At 50.0% G+C, this 17,336-nt stretch overlaps 1 protein-coding gene across 1 annotated transcript; it reads right to left on the bottom strand.

The window, feature by feature from the left end:
- Nucleotides 1–1,335: 1,335 nt before the first annotated feature.
- LOC111150901 (basic leucine zipper ATF-like transcription factor 3) lies at nucleotides 1,336–12,897 on the bottom strand. The gene is made up of 3 exons (XM_022508587.1): nucleotides 12,782–12,897; nucleotides 9,930–10,034; nucleotides 1,336–1,815 (listed from the first exon to the last, which is right to left on the bottom strand). The coding sequence occupies exons 1-3, from the start codon at nucleotides 12,857–12,859 to the stop codon at nucleotides 1,630–1,632; spliced, it is 369 nt and encodes a 122-aa protein (XP_022364295.1). The 5' UTR covers nucleotides 12,860–12,897; the 3' UTR covers nucleotides 1,336–1,629.
- Nucleotides 12,898–17,336: the final 4,439 nt, after the last annotated feature.

The raw sequence follows: 17,336 nt of genomic DNA on the forward strand, positions 1-17,336 counted from the left end.
GTCACCGGCACTATGGTGGGACGTCCTGGCCAGCCTTGTGAGGTACTGACAGGAGGTCATGCTACGTATAGACCCCAGGTCCTTCCCTCAGTCACCTCCTGCGACATGGCTTCAGCTTGATGTTCTTGGCTCTGAGGTGGACCAGGAGTCATGTCAGACCCTCTGGGGTTCCAACCTGGTTCTGCTCCTTGCTCTTAGGGGACCTTGGGCAAGGCCTTTCCCCCACTGCCTCAGAGCCCCTTGTCTGCAAAAGTGCACGAATGAGGCCGGATGATTATGATTTATAAAATGTCTCTTACAAAGAAATGCCACCACTCCCCTTAACAGCTGCATCCGGGAAGCTTCGGCCCAGTTCTGCAGCTGCCTGGGTCTCTAATGGCAGATTCCAATGCCTCTGACCAGGGAAACCTTGCAGCCTGCAGCTGGTGTGAGTTGTAAGAGACCCTCACATGAAAAGCCTGGGGGCAGGAGACACTTGCCCAGGAAAAAGGAGGCCCTCAACAAGTAGCCAATATGTATACTTGTATGAAGTCAGCAAGTTGGTCACCCCTGGGAGGGTCTGGGTTCTCTCTTTTCTTACTTTCTTCTTTTTAACAACCTCATTTATAGCAAAGCATGTTCCTTCTGTTCCCATTTCTTGTGCCCTTTAGGATGGTATGGCTCTGCCCTCCACAACTCCCTTGGTCCAGGGAAAAAGAGAATTGGAAGAGGATGGGGGAGTCCTCTGCCATTTTGCTTTTCTCTCTTGGGCCACCTTCGACTTGTCTTAGTTCTGCTTTTCCTGAAATAATAGTTAGATGGGACTTTTGAAAAGAAATTGCTCTCCTCATCTGCCAAAATATTTGTTTTTTTCAATTAGGGGACAGATTTCCCCATTCTGTTGTGATTCATACTAACATAAAGTCAAATTGTCCTCTGATCCAATGCCTACTTATGGAATGGGGAGGTGGCCCAAGAGTGTACAGAAGAGACAGGAAAACCAGCCTGGAAGAGAACATTTCCCATGAGAGCCCAGCATGGGTGGGGCTGTTGACAGAGACGGAGGGCCACCCAAACCAGAAGACAAGCCCAAGTCCTGCCCAGCATGACTATCCCTTTGCAACCCAGCGGGGGTGGCAAGAAGTCCCATTGGCCTTTGCTCTGCAGTTCCCCAAAGGTGCCTCCTGTATCAAGCCCAGCTATGACCACGGGGACGATGACCAGGAGGGGGAAACAAGACCCAGGAGCCACAAAACAGCCTAAGGAGACAGAAGGCGACCACCTCTCCAGGACTAGGAAACATCCTGTCTTTCTAAATTCCAAGAACTTGGCCGAAGGAGAGATCATAACCACCTTTATTCTCCAAATTCTAGAGAAAATAATTCTGCACAACATGGAAACTACTAGTCGCCAGAGTGGACTGAGGGGACTCCTGAGAGCGGCCTCCCGGCCCGGATCCACTCAGGGCTCCGAGAGGTGCCCTCGGGAGCATCCTGTGGTAGCTGTGTGCTGAGGACACAGCCAGGAGCTCCGAGGAGGTGACCTGGCCACCGGTTCCCCCTGGACACAGACACGGAGGGAACCCTTCCCCCACCAGGTGTGAAAAAGACCAAGGCTCCTCCGTCGGCAGAGGAGGACGAGCCTCGGGCTTCATCGGGGCAGGCAACCAGCCACAGGGTCCGGCCGGGGCACCGGCACAAAGTTCATGGGGCACAGCAGCAGCGGGCACATCTTCTCGTGCTCCTTCAGTGCTTCGCTCAGGTGCTTTAGCTCCTCTGTCAGCTTCCCGATCTCTCGCCGCAGCACAGTGTTCTCCTGCTCCAAGCACTCGTACTCCTGCACAGAGACACGGGGTGGGTGACGTGGTGGCTGCAGCCCCATTCCCTCCTGGGATGCCGGCCTCCTTCCCGGGAGAGCTCCACCAGGATGAAAGGTCCAAGAGGGCAGGGCTGTGCTTTTTGAACCGGCCTGATTGAGATACGATTTACATCAAATAGAATGAATACACCTGTTTTATGGGTCTCGTGCAGTGAGCTTTGGTAAATGTCAAAGTGCATCAAGAGAATGTTCCTGTCACTCCTAAAGGTTCCCTTGTGCCCCTGTGCAGCCTGCCTCCCCTCCCCCAACTGCTGAGCAGCTCTGTGAAGATCTCTGTTGGGGTCACTGCTGTGGGCCCAGCTCCTGGAGCAGTGCCTGAAACACAATACACGTTTGCTGACCGTGTGAATAAATGAATGAAAGTATCCCTTGCCTTGGCTCCGCCCCCAACTCTCACCTGTGAAGTTTCCACCATAGCGGAGTTTGCAGAGGCTTACACCTGGAGGGGCTCATAGATACCCCTCAGCCCAACCCACCCAATGTAGAAACCGGACATCCAACTTGGGCTGGGCACTCTTTTCTTCAAAGGACAGTCCCTCCCTTTTCTGAGCTGCTCTATTAGAAAGCTCCTCTTTGCACTGATACAAAATCTCTCGCTCCTTCAAACCCATCCATTGGGCTTGGTTCCACCTTATGGAACCACACAGAGTAAATTCAATACTTTTTCAACATCGCAGTTCTTGTAATATTAGGAGACAGCCCCATACCACTTCCCCTTAGGTATTCTCTAAGCTCAACTGTCTCAGGTCTCCTGAGCTCCTTGGGTTTTAGGACTTTTGGTCCTTCTGTCCTCCTAGGGGTCAGCCCAACACACACTGTCACCTGCCAGGATCTATCTGGTAAAGAGTCATTCCCAAAGTGATTCTGGGGATGGCTTGACCATGCACAGGGAGATGCACGGAGGTGGCCTGCCCTGGGATTGGACCCAGGCCTGCAACCACCTCACCCTGGGGACTCTCCCTGAGCTTGCAGAGAAGTGCAAGCTCCGTCTGCCTCTGCTGCTTCTCTGTCTATATTTGGACGATGACTGATGTTCTGAAGATTAAGGGTGGGCTCTACATCCACTTCTTCTGACTTTCACTCCGGTCACTTGGGCGTCTTCCAGCCTAGCAAAGTCTTTCTGAATCGTAACGGGTCAGCTCACGGATCATGACACTACACAGCTATAAGCTGTCCATTAACTTGATAATTAGGTCTTCCTTCTCTTCCTCCGAGTCACTGGTAAGTTCTACAGTACTTGGCCAATGGCAGAGCCGCAGGGCATGCCAATAGAAATCATCTTGAAGCTGAGAGCCTTATTTAAATTTTTTTTAAAAGATTTTATTTATCTATTTGATAGACAGAAATCACAAGTAGGCAGAGAGGCAGAAGCAGGCAGAGAGAGAGGGGGAAGGAAGTCCCCGCTGAGCAGAGAGCCCGATGCAGGGCTCGATCCCAGGACCCTGAGATCATGACCTGAGCTGAAAGCAGAGGCTTAATGACTGAGCCACCCAGGCGCCCAACGTTATTTAAATCTTGCTGCAATTTTGTTTACCATGCATTTCCTGACATGGGGACCCAACCTTATTATTATCCACATCTTTTCTCTTAACTAGTAAATTTTCAAAAATATCACTAAAAAAGTCTGATCTTTTTACAGGCCCCTAAAGCACATGCAAATTCTCAACTCTGGCCCTTTGCTAATGCTGTTCTCTTCCACTGGAGTATGTTCCTCCATTTCTGTGTGAGCCCAGCTTAAGCCCACCACCTCCAGGAAGGCTTCCCTGATCACAGCACCTAATGGAACCACAACCCTCATTATGTGTTCTAGTCAATCTCATATCACATTCAATCTTACTTGTACTAAATAAGATCGCTTCCCAAAGATCAGAAACGTATGGCACCTAGGAGCCTCTGCTACCCTCTCCCGTAGCTGCGCCTGACGGGCCACCGCCCAGTCACTCCTCTGCCTCCTTCTCGCACTGGCTTCCTTCCCTCCCCACCTCTAGGCACCAGAGGTGCTGCACACAGAGGCCTGTCTGAGCCTTCCCCAGGCAGGCCCTCTGCGTGGTCTGGAATATGCTCCCAGGCAGCAGGCAGCACACACACACCCCTGCCCCCACCCCGCAGGCTGTCCCAGGTCAGGCCGGCTTCATTAGCCCATGGGCCCCTTCCGCCTTCAGCCCTGCTGCCAGCCCCACTCCTCACGCTTTCCTTGGGCCTCTCAGAAGCTCTAGTCCTGGAAGCTCTAGTTCCATCTACAATGTGGCAACAAGCCCTCCATGGGCCGGGGAGGTGGTGGACGGGAAGACAGTCATCGAGGGAAGGCTGCCTGCAGCCGCAGGACGACGGGCTACAGCTCTGTGGAGCGTGTGTACACACACAATGCACACACACACATACACACACACACACAACTAGACACACATACACACACACACAACTAGACGTGCTCCTCACCTCCCAGTAAAATGGAGAATAGATGTGAATGGTTCCAATGAGCAAACATTTTAACTAGATTCCAAAAAACAGGAAAGTCTCTTGCTGTGGCAGAATATTCCATTTCTGTATTAGCTTGTTTGCTTGTTGAGTTTTGGGGCAGGATGCTGCGAGCTCCTGAGCCTTATCTCTGGAAGCCAGGAGGGGCCACGCTGCCTAATGTCTTCCTGAAGTAACACTGCTTCCCCCAAACCCCAGCCCATCAGGTCCCCTGTTTGCCTACTCTGTGGGGACTTTCTCTTCTGGGATTTGACTTTTACTCATCAACCTGCTAAGGGACTTTCATGGAGCTGAGGGAATAAAAAGGAGAGAAGAAGTCAAGATCTTCTGGTGAGATCAAACAACAAAAATAAAAGGAGGAGGGGCACCTGGGTGGCTCCGTGGGTTAAGCCTCTGCCTTCAGCTCAGGTCATGATCTCGGGGTCCTGGGATTGAGTCCCACATCGGGCTCTCTGCTCAGCAGGGAGCCTGCTTCCTCCTCTCTCTCTGCCTGCCTCTCTGCCTACTTGTGATCTCTCTGTCAAATAAATAAATAAAAATCTTTTTTAAAAAATTTAAAAAATAACAAAAGGAGGAGCTGGGGCGAGTGGAGAGGAGATGAGAGGAAATGGGGGTGAGAGGGGAGTGAGTAAGACTCACTTCACACCGAGAAGAAGTTACCCGACTTGACAAACGTAAAAAAACATCTTACAGTGCGCAGACCTCCCCCCACCCCCGACAAGGAATTAGCTGGCCCCAAATGTCAACAGTGCCTAATTCAAGAAATCCTGGTCTGGGCATCTAAGGGAGGTTGATTGGGGAACGAGGGGCTGTCTGGGGGTATCCAGGGTCCAGGATGAAAAACTGGCAAATGAGCTAATGTGTGTCCCTGGGGCCAGAGGTGACGGTGAAGGCAGAAAGGAAATGAGGGGTGGAAAAGGCCATCAGAAGGGCACAGCCACACACAGACCCCATTTCACAAGCGAAGAAAGTGAAACTCCGAGAGCCACAATGACTTTTCCAAGGTCATGCAGGCTTGGAACCTGACTTCAAGGTCAACTGAAGCCCTTGAGCAAGGAAGTAATTCTGCTTTCCCTTGGCAGTGCCTGGCCCCAAATTTCCCCGTGGTGGTTACCAGCAGTAAAGGGCTGTGAGTGCTCAGGATTTTACAATAAAGCCTATTCCCTAGCCCTACCCTGAACTTCCCAGCAGACAAATTGTGTCATCAGGGAGGGCTCTACAAATTGGTGCCATCATCAGTTTCTGAACCAAGGAGGGACGACTCGAAGCGTTCTCTTAGAACATGCAACAGCTGAAGAAGCTGTGACAACACAGACCACAACCAAATTGCCCAAGAAATCTGTCAGTTGGTGACATTTGGGGTTCCTGAGGATGGCATCACTGCCTTCCTTTTCTGACTCAACGTTCTTTCTCAGTCTTACACCTTGGGCTGCCTGGCTTGAACCAGTCTGACCCACTTCTGAGACACAGTTCTCCCTGCTGTAGAGCTGGACTGTTCACGCACGTCCGTATTTGTGGATGTGGACTCAGGCGTGTGCCCAACATTCAGAGATGAACAGGGACTGAAATCCCCCTGAGAGGTGTAAGCGCCTTGACAGGATGATTCGAAAAGCCACAGTGAGCGCTGAGGTACAGACACACACGCGTTAGGAACAGCTTCTCGGCACCACACTCGGGCTTCCAGCAACCACCTCCCTGAGGGGAAAACTCAGACTGAAGAGTGACCCCAGCCTCCCTCTGGCAGGGCCTACTCAGGCTCTCCCAGCCCTGCCCTCCAGGGAGGCCCGGCCCCGACGGACTGTCCCTCCTGTCCCCCAAGATGGAGAACTAGGAGCTGGGGGAGGTAGCCCAGAGGCTTCTAGAAGCTAGGACTGGAGGAGGTTTCTCAGGGTGTTGGCGGTAAGGGGGACTCAAGGTGAGTGAATGAGGTGGGTAGGAGAGAAGGGTGGGAATTCTAAACAAGCTCCAGATGGTCCCCTTCGTGGTATTCAAGGAAGGCAAATAAAGACCTTGAGTTCCTCTGAGAGATGCACCCATGTCATCCCACAGGATGGGACTGAGTACAGAAAGGACTGAGTACAGCCCTTCTCACAGCCAAAGCTCCCCAGGGAGTGGCGGTAGCCCTGGCTACCAGGTGGCAGCTTTCTGGACCCTTTAGTGTCTCTGCGAGAGAGGGACTGATCCCATGTTTGAGGTTTCTGAGAACTGTATCTGGTTCCCACGTGCCCCATCCTTGATGGGTCTTGGAGCCCGAGGAGGCCTTGACAGCTTTTCTGCCATGACCCAGAGCAGTGTGCTAGGTGCTCTGCCCTCAACTCACTTCCTGGAGCAACTAAAACAATTCTTCACCACATTTTTAAACCAGACACCCCACCCTCAACATGCAGATTTTTTTCCAAAGTTTAAAAAAATACTTTTTTTTTTTTTTTTAACTATATTTACTCCCCCCTCCCCATGTTGGCCCTGCAGAACAAAGATTCCCATAGCTGGGATGCCTTCCCTGGAAGGAGGTGAGGAATTAACAGCAGAGCTATTATTCATGTGCTACCCTTCAACCAGAGATGACATTCCTCTTCTACAGCGGGACTGGGATGTAGTTCCATTTTCCTGAGCCGGCCACCTGCTCCCCCACTGCCCCTTGTGACCAATAACACTAGTATGTAGCTAGTGACAGTGAAGATGGGGGCTATAGCTTTGGGGTCTATATATGGATGGACCCACTGTCCTGGCCTCCTGGACACTGAGTTTCTCAATAAGACTGGCCTTGATGAGGTGATCTGCCAGTGATGGGTCAGCAGGATCTATTCTTCCTGCTCCACAGAGGCAGAGAAGGGAGTTTTCTCCCATGGAGGGAATGGGTTTCAGATCAATTAGCCGCATTTCCCAAAACAGCACCTGCCATATCTTGTCATGTGACATGGTATACAGACCGCAGAAGAAGCTAGGAACCCTACAGAAGGGGGACCCCCCAATGGTTCTAAGAGGGATCAGGCAGGAGTAAATGTACCACCCTAAATTTCCCAGGCATCTGGCTCATTTGGGTATCAAATTCAACAATGACAGATACTGAGAGAAACCGTCTTCTTTGACCCTGTAGGATTTATGCTACCTTCTGAGTTAGGCTGAATAAGGGCCTCCCAAAGATGTCCCAAAGATATCTACATCCAACCTCTGGAACCCGTGAATATGTTACCTTAGGTGGTTTAAAAAAAAAAAAAAAAAAAAAAAAGAAGACCTTGCAGATGTGATTAAGAATCTGAACATGGGGAGATTATCCTGGATTATGCAGGTGGATCCAATGTAATCATAAGGGTCTTAGTGAAAGAAAAAGTCAAGAGTCAGAGGAGATGTGTTAGAGGAACAGTGTCAGAGTAATGCAGCATGAAAAAGACTTAACTAGCCAGTGCTGGCTTTGAAGATGGAAGGGGACCACAAGCCAGGAAACACTGAGAAGCTTCTAGAAGCCAGAAAAGGCAAGGAAATGGATTCTTCTCCGGAGCCCCTGGAAAGAATACAGCTCTCTTGACACCTTGATTTTAGCCCCGTTGAGACCCATTCCAGATGCCTGACTTCCAAAATTGGAAGATAATAAACCTGTGTTGTTTTAAGCCACCAAATTTGTCATAATTTATTACAAAGTCCATAAGAAATGAATATACTTTCCTTGAAAACTCCTATGGTTTAAAAAATAGGAAGGAGATCTTATTCCTCTCTTTGTGACCTAGCATCAAGGCCTTGCCCTTGGTAGTGCTAACAAGTATTTGTGGAACGAATCTACCCGCTCTTGCTCTGTGGAAGGTCTTATCGTCATTTAGCCACCACCACACACATCATCACTTGGGACTTACAATTGAGTGTCCCCTAGTGTTTCCTTATATTAATGCACCTGGCTTGGACGAGAAGCATCTTGAGGGGAAGGGCCCTGGCTGTCCAGCTAGCACACAGGGTCTGAACGCAGGGCCATGCCCTAACTGGGCGGCAAGTGCCCTCTGGGGTAATCTGGTAACATGAGGCTAGAACCAGGACTACTTCAAACGCAAGGGGGAAGGAAGAAAGGAGACAAAGGACATTCCAACTCCTCTGTGGGACGTTTACAGGACCAATTCAGGCTGGGAAGGATCTCTTCTGACCCTACCTCTTTTTAGGGCCCAGCCTTCCTGCTTCCAGGAAAGAGTCTGATATTCGTAATTCATGCCCACTGTGAATTTCTATCATTGGTTGCCTCCCCCTGGCGTATGTACATCCTAAACCTGTTCTCAGTTCACTGTGAAAGGCTTTTCAGATTGTTTTTCCCCTCATAATACCTCGGTATCTGCTATGTTGTCAATGCCCCCAGACCCACCTTGCTAAGACCAGCTGTGACAAGACAGCAGGCAGGGAAGGGCTACATTAAAATCCTTAGTGATTTACACCAACCTTGTCTAAAGATGAGCGTTCAGAACTATCATCAGTTCTTTGCACAGACACTTGGATACCTTTGAGGCCAGTGCCTGATAGAGGGCAGTTCCCATGTTCTGTCTGTGAGATTATGTGGGATTATGCATAAGGGTAGAGGAAAATGGGAAAGTTTACGGTAAATCCCAGGTTCCTGACGTGGATGATGAGAAAACTGGTGAGCTCCATTAACTTCACTTGAAGACAGGAGGAGAAGAGAGAGTCTCAGGGTAGACACACTTATCAGTGTGTTGTATCCAAGCAGCCTGCACCCACCCATCTGAGGACATCTAAGCAGACATTGGAAATATGGGGTCGGGGGGCCTTGAACTGAGGTCTTGCCTGGAGTAGTCAAAGTGGGGAGCTAATGCTGCGAGAACAGATGAATAGATCGTATCTTCAGGGTGGGAAGGAAAAAGAGCAGAGTCTGAAAGCCTGGTCAACACCAAAACTTAAAAGAACTGACAGAAGAAGAGAAGGTAGCAAAGAAACGGAGAAGAAAGGTGGTTAGGAAGGTCCAGTGGGAAATGCAGTCTTTTAGAAGCTGAAGACCTTGAAAGAAGGTCTCAGGAAAGGGGGAGGGTCAATGGTATGAAATGTTCAGCAAGGTCTGCAAGGTCACAGTCCATGAGTCTAGACAGAAGTCCCCGGATCAGGTAGTGCCGAGGCACTATGGGTCCCCGCAGGAGCACCCTCTGCAGAAAGGATGCGTGCGCGCACGCGCACGTGGCCTGCGTACGGTCACGTGCATGCGTGCGTGTGCGTGCGTGCGTCCATGTTGGGCGGGGCGGGGCGGTAGAAACTCCAGTACAGAGGACTGGGAAATAAATGGCACTGAGCGTGTGGAGGCAGCAGGTCTCTCTGGGAGGAGCAGGGAGGGGAGGAAGGAAAGAAAACAAATGGGGCTTGAAAAGGAATTGGTATGGAGAGGAGGTTTTGTTTCGTTTTGTTCTGATTTATAATGAAAGGAACTTGAGAGAGGAACCACCAGCGGATGAGGGATAAAGATGTCCGTGAAGGATCGGAAAACTGGGCTGGAAGGATGCAGTGACATGAGACGTACGTGTCCAAATTGGTGGTGACCAGGACATGACCTTGGGGCCACCACCACAGCTCCTTTCCGTGGCCCTAATGTGGCTCTGCCCCAACCACAGGCTCACCTCGTGGAGTTTGTCAGCCTTCTGGGTCTGCTTCTTCCGACTTCTCTGAGCAGCAACTCGGTTTTTTTCTCTCCTTCGGACCTTCCGGTCATCATCGTCTGGGCTCTGGGGGTAAAATGTGTGGTTAGGTGTGCTGTTGGGGCGCCTTGCTTCGCCTTCCTCTGCCCTGTCCCTTTCCTCAGCATCGCTTCACCATTTTACTTGCAGTCCTGACAGTGCTTGTTGCTACATGGGTGGGACAGCACTAGCCCCTTGTTCAGCCTTGTGCCCTGGCTGAGTTTAGCTGCTCATTCCCATGACCCCCCTGAGAAATGTATGGTGAGATTGCCATTTAAAAGATGAGGATAAGAAACTCAGAGGGGGGAAAAAAAAGAAACTCAGAGGGGGTAAGGAACTTGCTCCAGGTATCACAGCTAGACGTGGGTAAATGGGAAGTGGAACTCAGGTCTGTTGGACTCCAAACCAACGTTCATAAACCTCTACCCCACAGGGTGTGTGCCTGGAAGAGGTGCGGTGTCAACGTGCATCTGAGAACAGGGAAGGCAGAAGGCATGTGCTATCTGGAACTCGCTCTGTGGCAGGCCTTGCCCCACCACACACAAACAGGTACTTTTGATACTGCATGCACATTTTACACTGATAACTAATTGCAATCACACAATTCTATCAACACATCAGATGATCTCAGACACCTCATTTGAACAGTGCTTGATGGACATTTTCACCGGTCAGAGTGAATCAGAAAGCAAACTCATGATGTGTCTTGAAAGCTCTCAGCTCTATATGAGATTTAACCAAACCTAGTTGAATCCTTCAAGAGTTATCCTGAAACAGGCAGGATAAAAAAAAAAAATGTACCTACCAAGATAAAAAACATTTCAGTTACAGAAAAAACATGGAGAAGTAGAGAGTATTTGCTTTCTGGAGCCCTGTGAGAAGGTACCAAAGGGCAGGGAAGCGGTATGCTACCTTTAAACAGTTTAAAAGCCAAGAGGTTAGTGGGATACAAACATAGGAAAGCTACTCAATTATTAACATTAATGGAGAGCAAATATTGATAATATAAGATAATGGGTAATTTCAGTTATTTTATCTGGTCTTGTATGAGAGACACTTCTCCCCAAGCTCTGGTGAGTAAAGAATTTTCAGTATACAGAAGAATATAAGCCTATAGAAGGAGAAAGATAACATATTGTAAATAATACAATAAATGGATGTGGTGTGGAAGTAGTGCTTAAGGGAACAGGCACAAGGTATTAAAATGTAGCTTTTCAGAGGCAAAGAAGTCTTGGTTAACATAACCAGGACACCACAGGGGCAAAATGTGGTTTACAGGACAGAACTCTAGCTAGAAATATATAGCCACTGGTTTTGTCTCTTACTGTCAATACAGCTTGGGGGAAATGGCTTAAATTCTCTGAATGTTCAATTTTCTCATTTATCCTAAGTGTGAGTCATTCATTCTCTCAGCAAGTATTAACTGAGTACCTGCCATGTGCCAGGCACTGTTTTAGGCACTGAAGATGCATGGCCGGAACAACCGATCGGTAATCACTGCACAAATCATTCCAACAGCCTAATGCTTGGGACTAGCATACGGATAAAATGAGATTTTAACCTAAAGCTCCCAGCACATGGTATACCCTTAATAACCTAAGGAGGCTACTATTATATAGTAATAGGTTACTACTATTACAGTAACCTGTGGAGGTTGCCATTTTTCGAGTCTCCCTTAGTGCTTGTCTCCAAATCATGCCTTTTTGTTCACATTTAAAAAGTCATAGGGCCCAAGGAAGCAACCTGCATCCTGTCCTCTGGGAGCAAGACACTCTAACCTGGATGTAATCACCTATCCATATGGTCACAGCTGAGAACCCAGTAGTAACATTCAATCAAAACAGAAAGAGGGGAGCGAAGTGTTAAGATAATCATAAATTATTAACCATATCTTAATTAGTCATAAAAATTTCGAGAGGTTATTACTATATTCATTCTACAGGTGGGGAAATTGAGGCTCAAAGAAGTTAAGCAAAATGCTCAAGGCCACTCAACCTGTGTGTGGTTAAACCGAGGTCCAAACTCAGAAATGTGTGACTCTCTAGCGTCACCCGATGACACTACGTGCCAGACGTCGAATTGGGAAGGGGAGGAGGGGGGCATCACGATGAAGACTCCCTCCAGAGCAACCGAGTGGGAAGTTCTCAGATTGCCATCCCCGAGGGCAACTTTATCTGTTTCCTGAGTAGGTAGTTGTACATGTTGCCAAGGACAGCACAGAGGGCTGAACGCGGGCGGATGGGTTTCCACCAGAGGCGGGACTGGAGTTCTCCCACTGCGGGGCCCCCACCCCGCTCCCTTAGGCTGATGGATCGCGAGTTCCCCATTCGGAGGGTAGATGTTGGGAGTGCCTGGACACGAGCTGCCCCTTCGGACCGAATATCCCCTCTGTGCACCCTGGCGCCTGCGAAGGGCCACGCGCGCAGGGGGTGGGGTGGCAGCGGGCGCCAGCGCAAGGATGGCGACACCGGGACAGCGCGGATCCCACGTGCGGGGAAGCGTGGACTCTGCCCGGGCGTCTGCGCCCTGCGGCCTCTCCGCTTCCCGGGGCGCAGGATCCGGGTCACCGTTCCGGAGGCGGCGGGCACTGTGCGTGAGCTGGGGACCACCGGGCAGAAGCGCCCGCGGGATTCCTGCCCCGCGCCCCCACTCCTGCAGGTCTCTGGCTCCCGCAGCGCCCTTCACCTCAGCACTCAGCGTTCACCACCCCGGAGCCCCAGACCCACCTCCTTCGTGCCCCTCGGCGCTCCCATCCCCGCATGCCCGCGGGCCTCCCTGAGCCTCTAGTCCACTACCTGGGGCTGCGGCTGGTTCCCCGGCGCCGCGACGCTCCTCTGCAGGACGCTGCCGGCCGCCGGGAGCACTTGCGACATGCCGGGCACTCCTCCCGCCCGGCCAGCCCCGCCGCGCAGCCTCGCGGAGGAGCGGCCGCGCGGCCCGCCGCGCCTTGCACGCGGGGCGCTGCCTACGGGCACTCGCGGGTCACCCGCATCCTCGCGCCCCCGCACCTGCGGGCCGCCGCCCTCCGCCCCGCCCCCTCGGGCTTCCCGCTCTCCCGGCGCCTGCGGCCGCTGAGCTGCCCGTGTTTCCCCTCCCCCGGCCCCGGCCCGCGGGCTTGCGCGTCCCGAGTCTGCCCGCCCCTCCTCTCACTCCCGCCCCGTTTCCTCCTCTCCCCGCCCTCTCGCCGCACCTCGGGGTCCCAAATCCCACCCCTGTCGCGGCTTTCCGCTGGGCCCCTGCGCTTCGTGGAAGTCACGTGGCGGCTCCGGAACCCGGGAGGGAACGCGAAGCCCCACTCACGAGAAGGAACGCTGGGGCCGCGAGGGGGTCGGGGAGACGCAGCGCAGCCTTTGGGGTCCTTCGGACGCTCTCGGGGAACTCAGGCAGAGAAACACACGTGGGTGGCTTGGACGGGAAGGGGGGTGTTTCCAGGTCCCATCTCGGCATCTTCCTGCGCGCCCGGGGCCCCGCCTTTCCCTAGCAGAGGGGTCAGTTTTTCGGGACTTTCTTCGGGGCGATCGGTCGCCCAGGCTCCATTCTCACTCCTTCCTCGACCCGCGGCTCCCCTGCCCGCGAGGCGCAGGCCAGGAGCCGGCAGCCAGCTTTGCCGGGTCCCAATGCCCACCCTGAGAGCCGCGGCCCCCCAGGGCCTGTCTGCGGGGGGCATGTGCCCTTCTTTCCACCGACGCCGCGGGGCTGTGGGGGAGAGCGAGACGGGGCGGCCCCGAGGGTGAATTCCCTCCGTATGGGGTGGGGAGGAGGAGGTTGTCCTGAGAGCGAATCTACCGCGGTGGACGTCATTCTTGACAGGGTCTGAACCTCAGATGCTTTTTCCTTTAGGTTAAAGTGCCAGGTGCTCTGCCCACAAGTTAAAATGCGAGCCTTAATGCCAAGCTGGGGACAGGGTAGAGGTATTGGCGCTTTCCCCTCCACCTGCCTGCCAGTGAAAAGATAACAAAGTCAAGCAGTGTCGTGCTTGGGCCCACCGAAGAGAAAAACGAGCGGTTTCGGGTTTGTGGTCTGCTTACTGCGAGCCCCGGGAAAGAAAGATAACCGCGAACCTACATGGCGGGTGGGAACCAGCGCCAGGAGGTCGGACGTGCCTTCCGACTGTGGTCGCTTAAGTGTTGAGGCTCTGGGCAGCGGCAGGGGATGGGGGCGGGCGCTTCGGGCTCTCAGGCCAGCGCACGTGGCTCTCCGCCAGGATTTAAAATCCTGACAACAGCTTTGAGATGCAGCTTGAGTGAACTTCGTTGCCTGGCCGGGAGCCAGGAAATAAGCAGACGGTCTTGTCTCCGGGATCAGGAGGTTCCACCACGGAACAGAAGGCTGAGGGGCAAGGCGGCGGGGAGGACTGAGGGTGGGAGCAACCCTTTTCAGGGACAGTGCCTTACCCTTATACTCAGGGCTACACAGCGGAGCCATCTCTACGCTGTTATCCGCCTAGATTTATTTTCTCATCTTCCGTTTATCCTTTTCATCATGCTACATCACTCACGGTTGCCCCGGAGCTATTCTTTTGCAAACCACACAGGTACACAGTCTTCCTAGTACAGTGCTACACACACACACACACGCAGTAAATTCATTGTAGTACATTGGCTGAGAGCCCTCAACTCCTGGAAACATAAGGACTCTAGCAAGATAGGAAAACCTCTGGGTCAGGTGGTCTTGAATTTTCAGAAGTGCTTTCGTTCTCCAGTGCTGGTTAGGAAGGGAAAGGGTAAGGTGTAAACACAGCGGACATTTAGGTGCTGTCCCATCCTACATTCTGGGTATTGCCAATCTCCTGTTCCCACGGAGCCACACCACACTCGAAGTCCTCTGGGGCTGTACCTTCTACCTCGGTCCCCACGCAACGGGATCCCCCTCGCGTTGATCCATGTCCCAGCACACGAGAACTCTTCATATAGGCATAGGCCTTGTGTCTCCTCAAATATATTTAAAGGAGGACTCTGGGTTAACTAGTGAGCATTTAAGGAACAGGTCAATTTGACCTATAACACATCAAAATGGATGGATTAAATAGTTAGATACAGAAAGTTAGACCAGGGAGATAAAACAGAATTAAATTATTTACTAAAGCCCTAGGATTAAGAATCTTGGAGAGAATTTTCTAAGACCACATATGACAGGAGATACCACATCAGAAAGATCTGAACTGCACAAGAACGCTAAAGTGCTTTAGATGTGAGCATGTCCAGAAATGACAAAGACGTGGGGAAAAAATATTCACAATAGCTATGATAAAGGGTTCAAATTTCTACTATTTTTACAGCCCATCAAAAGAAATAAGAACAATATTAAGACAGCCTCTCAAAAGTAAACCACAAAGGACATGAACTGGCATTTCCCAACAGAGGAAATAATCAAGAAAAATAGATATAGAAAAATATGTATATTAGCATGAGAAACACTTAAAAATATTAAATTAGCAAAATAAAAAGTATGAAATGTTGGTGAGAGTATGAAATTGCTGCTTTCATATTTCATTGGCATTGTCGTAAATTGGTACAAACTTACTGGAAAGCAAATTTATTGCCACTTTTAAGAACCATGCAGTAATCATCGGTTTTGACTTCATTTTCCTTAGGAAAGTTCTAGAAAATCATCATAGGAAGATCACTGTAAATACTAGAGAGAAAACTATTATATGCAAATGAAATCTCATAATAATATTTTTAAGAGTAAAAAATTGTAAGCAACATAAATGTCCAATTATGGGGGAATGGCTGACTAAAATATGTTTTAGTCATGGGATAGAACAGTATGCATCTTTAAAATTACAAGCATGCAGACAGATTTGCCACGTGGAAGATTTATTGGATATAAGGTAAAGTGAGAAAAAAATCAGGTTACAAAAAGTACAAGCATAACATGTATAAAATGTGTGTGTAACACTACTGTACTGTATGCTTAAAAATGGTTAGGATGGTAAATTTTATGCTGTTTTTTTCTTACCACAAAGACAAAATGTATGCATATGAGAAAAAATTGGAAGAGCATATAACAAATTGGTAGCTTTTCTGCTGTGGTGGTGGGATTATAAGTAATTTTCCTTCCCCCCTCTTTTTTTTTTTTAAACTTTTGGAGAACATTTTATTATGTTAACATCTTCAAACATCTTATATTTATAAGCAAGCACTAACTATTGCTTTCCCTGATACTAAGCTCATTTGTCACACCAGAATGCCAACATCTCTTTGACCAAGTGGAGGCTCTAATAACAGCCTATTTTCTTGCTTTTCTGTGATTTCTGATTCATTTTATTCTACATCAAAAGGAGAAAAAAGCAGTGAAAATGAAGAAAAGATTAACAAGAACAGACATTTCAAGTGTCTTCTTTTCTTCTTTTGCCTTTCCTTTGTATCCGTAGTTTTTCCTTTGAACAGGGGAGGGGGGAGAAATTACATGGTTTGGCAATTTCCTATTACTACCGCAATGACCCTGGATTACATCTGTAGGGATGGGGGAGGAGGTGAAGGAGATTTATAGCTCAGTGATCAAATCCTCTGGTGATTCACTTCATAAGATGACAGTTCTTCACAAAAACAAGTTGCTAAAATGCTAGAAAACCCTGTCACTACCCACCCTCTTTTAGGGAAACTGGCTTTCCAGTAACTCTGTGTTCCCTGCTGTTTCTCAGAAGGTGGTCCTGTGAGGTTATGGTGGGGCTAGAGAAAGGAAAGTTGAAGGCAGAGACCCCCATGTTTACCAGAAGTGAGTCAGACAATGGACAAAGCAAAGATCCACACCTCAGGGAGTCAAATTCTAGGGAAGGGAAACAAGCAATAAACAAAATACAGTATTTAGAGGGAGAAAATGTAATATTTAGATGGTGGTATGTTCTATGGGGAAATATAGAGGAGGGATGAGAAATAGGGCCCAGTGAAGGGAGACCAAGCAAAGTTCTCCTGAAGGAGGTGACAGAGGGGGCCATGTGAATAACTGGGTGGGGGTGGCCCAGGCTGCATGAACAGCAAATGCAAGAGCCCCTTGGGAACATGCCTGACCATTCTAGAAACTAGAGGACACTGGAGTGCGGTGAGGTCAAAGGTGAGGCCAGAAAGGCAAAGGGACAGGCTTTTACTCGAAGCGAAATGAGAAAATATTGGACTTTTGAACAGAGGTGTGACTTGATCTAACGTTATATAGGATCCCTTTGATCTAGGTGTTAAAAACAGTCCCACAGAGTTAAGGAAGAAACAAGAGGTGATGAAAATAATCCAGAAGAGCGGGGACGAGGGCTTGGAAGATGCTGAAAGCAATGGGGGCCAAGACACATGTGCCAGGAAGTCAATGTCTGTTGACTTACGGTTCTTCACTTGGGTAGGCCCCGTTCAAGAAGAC

This window comes from Enhydra lutris, unplaced genomic scaffold, assembly GCF_002288905.1.
Source record: "Enhydra lutris kenyoni isolate GAN:26980312 unplaced genomic scaffold, ASM228890v2 scaffoldscaffold24, whole genome shotgun sequence".
In the NCBI taxonomy this organism is placed as follows: domain Eukaryota; kingdom Metazoa; phylum Chordata; class Mammalia; order Carnivora; family Mustelidae; genus Enhydra; species Enhydra lutris.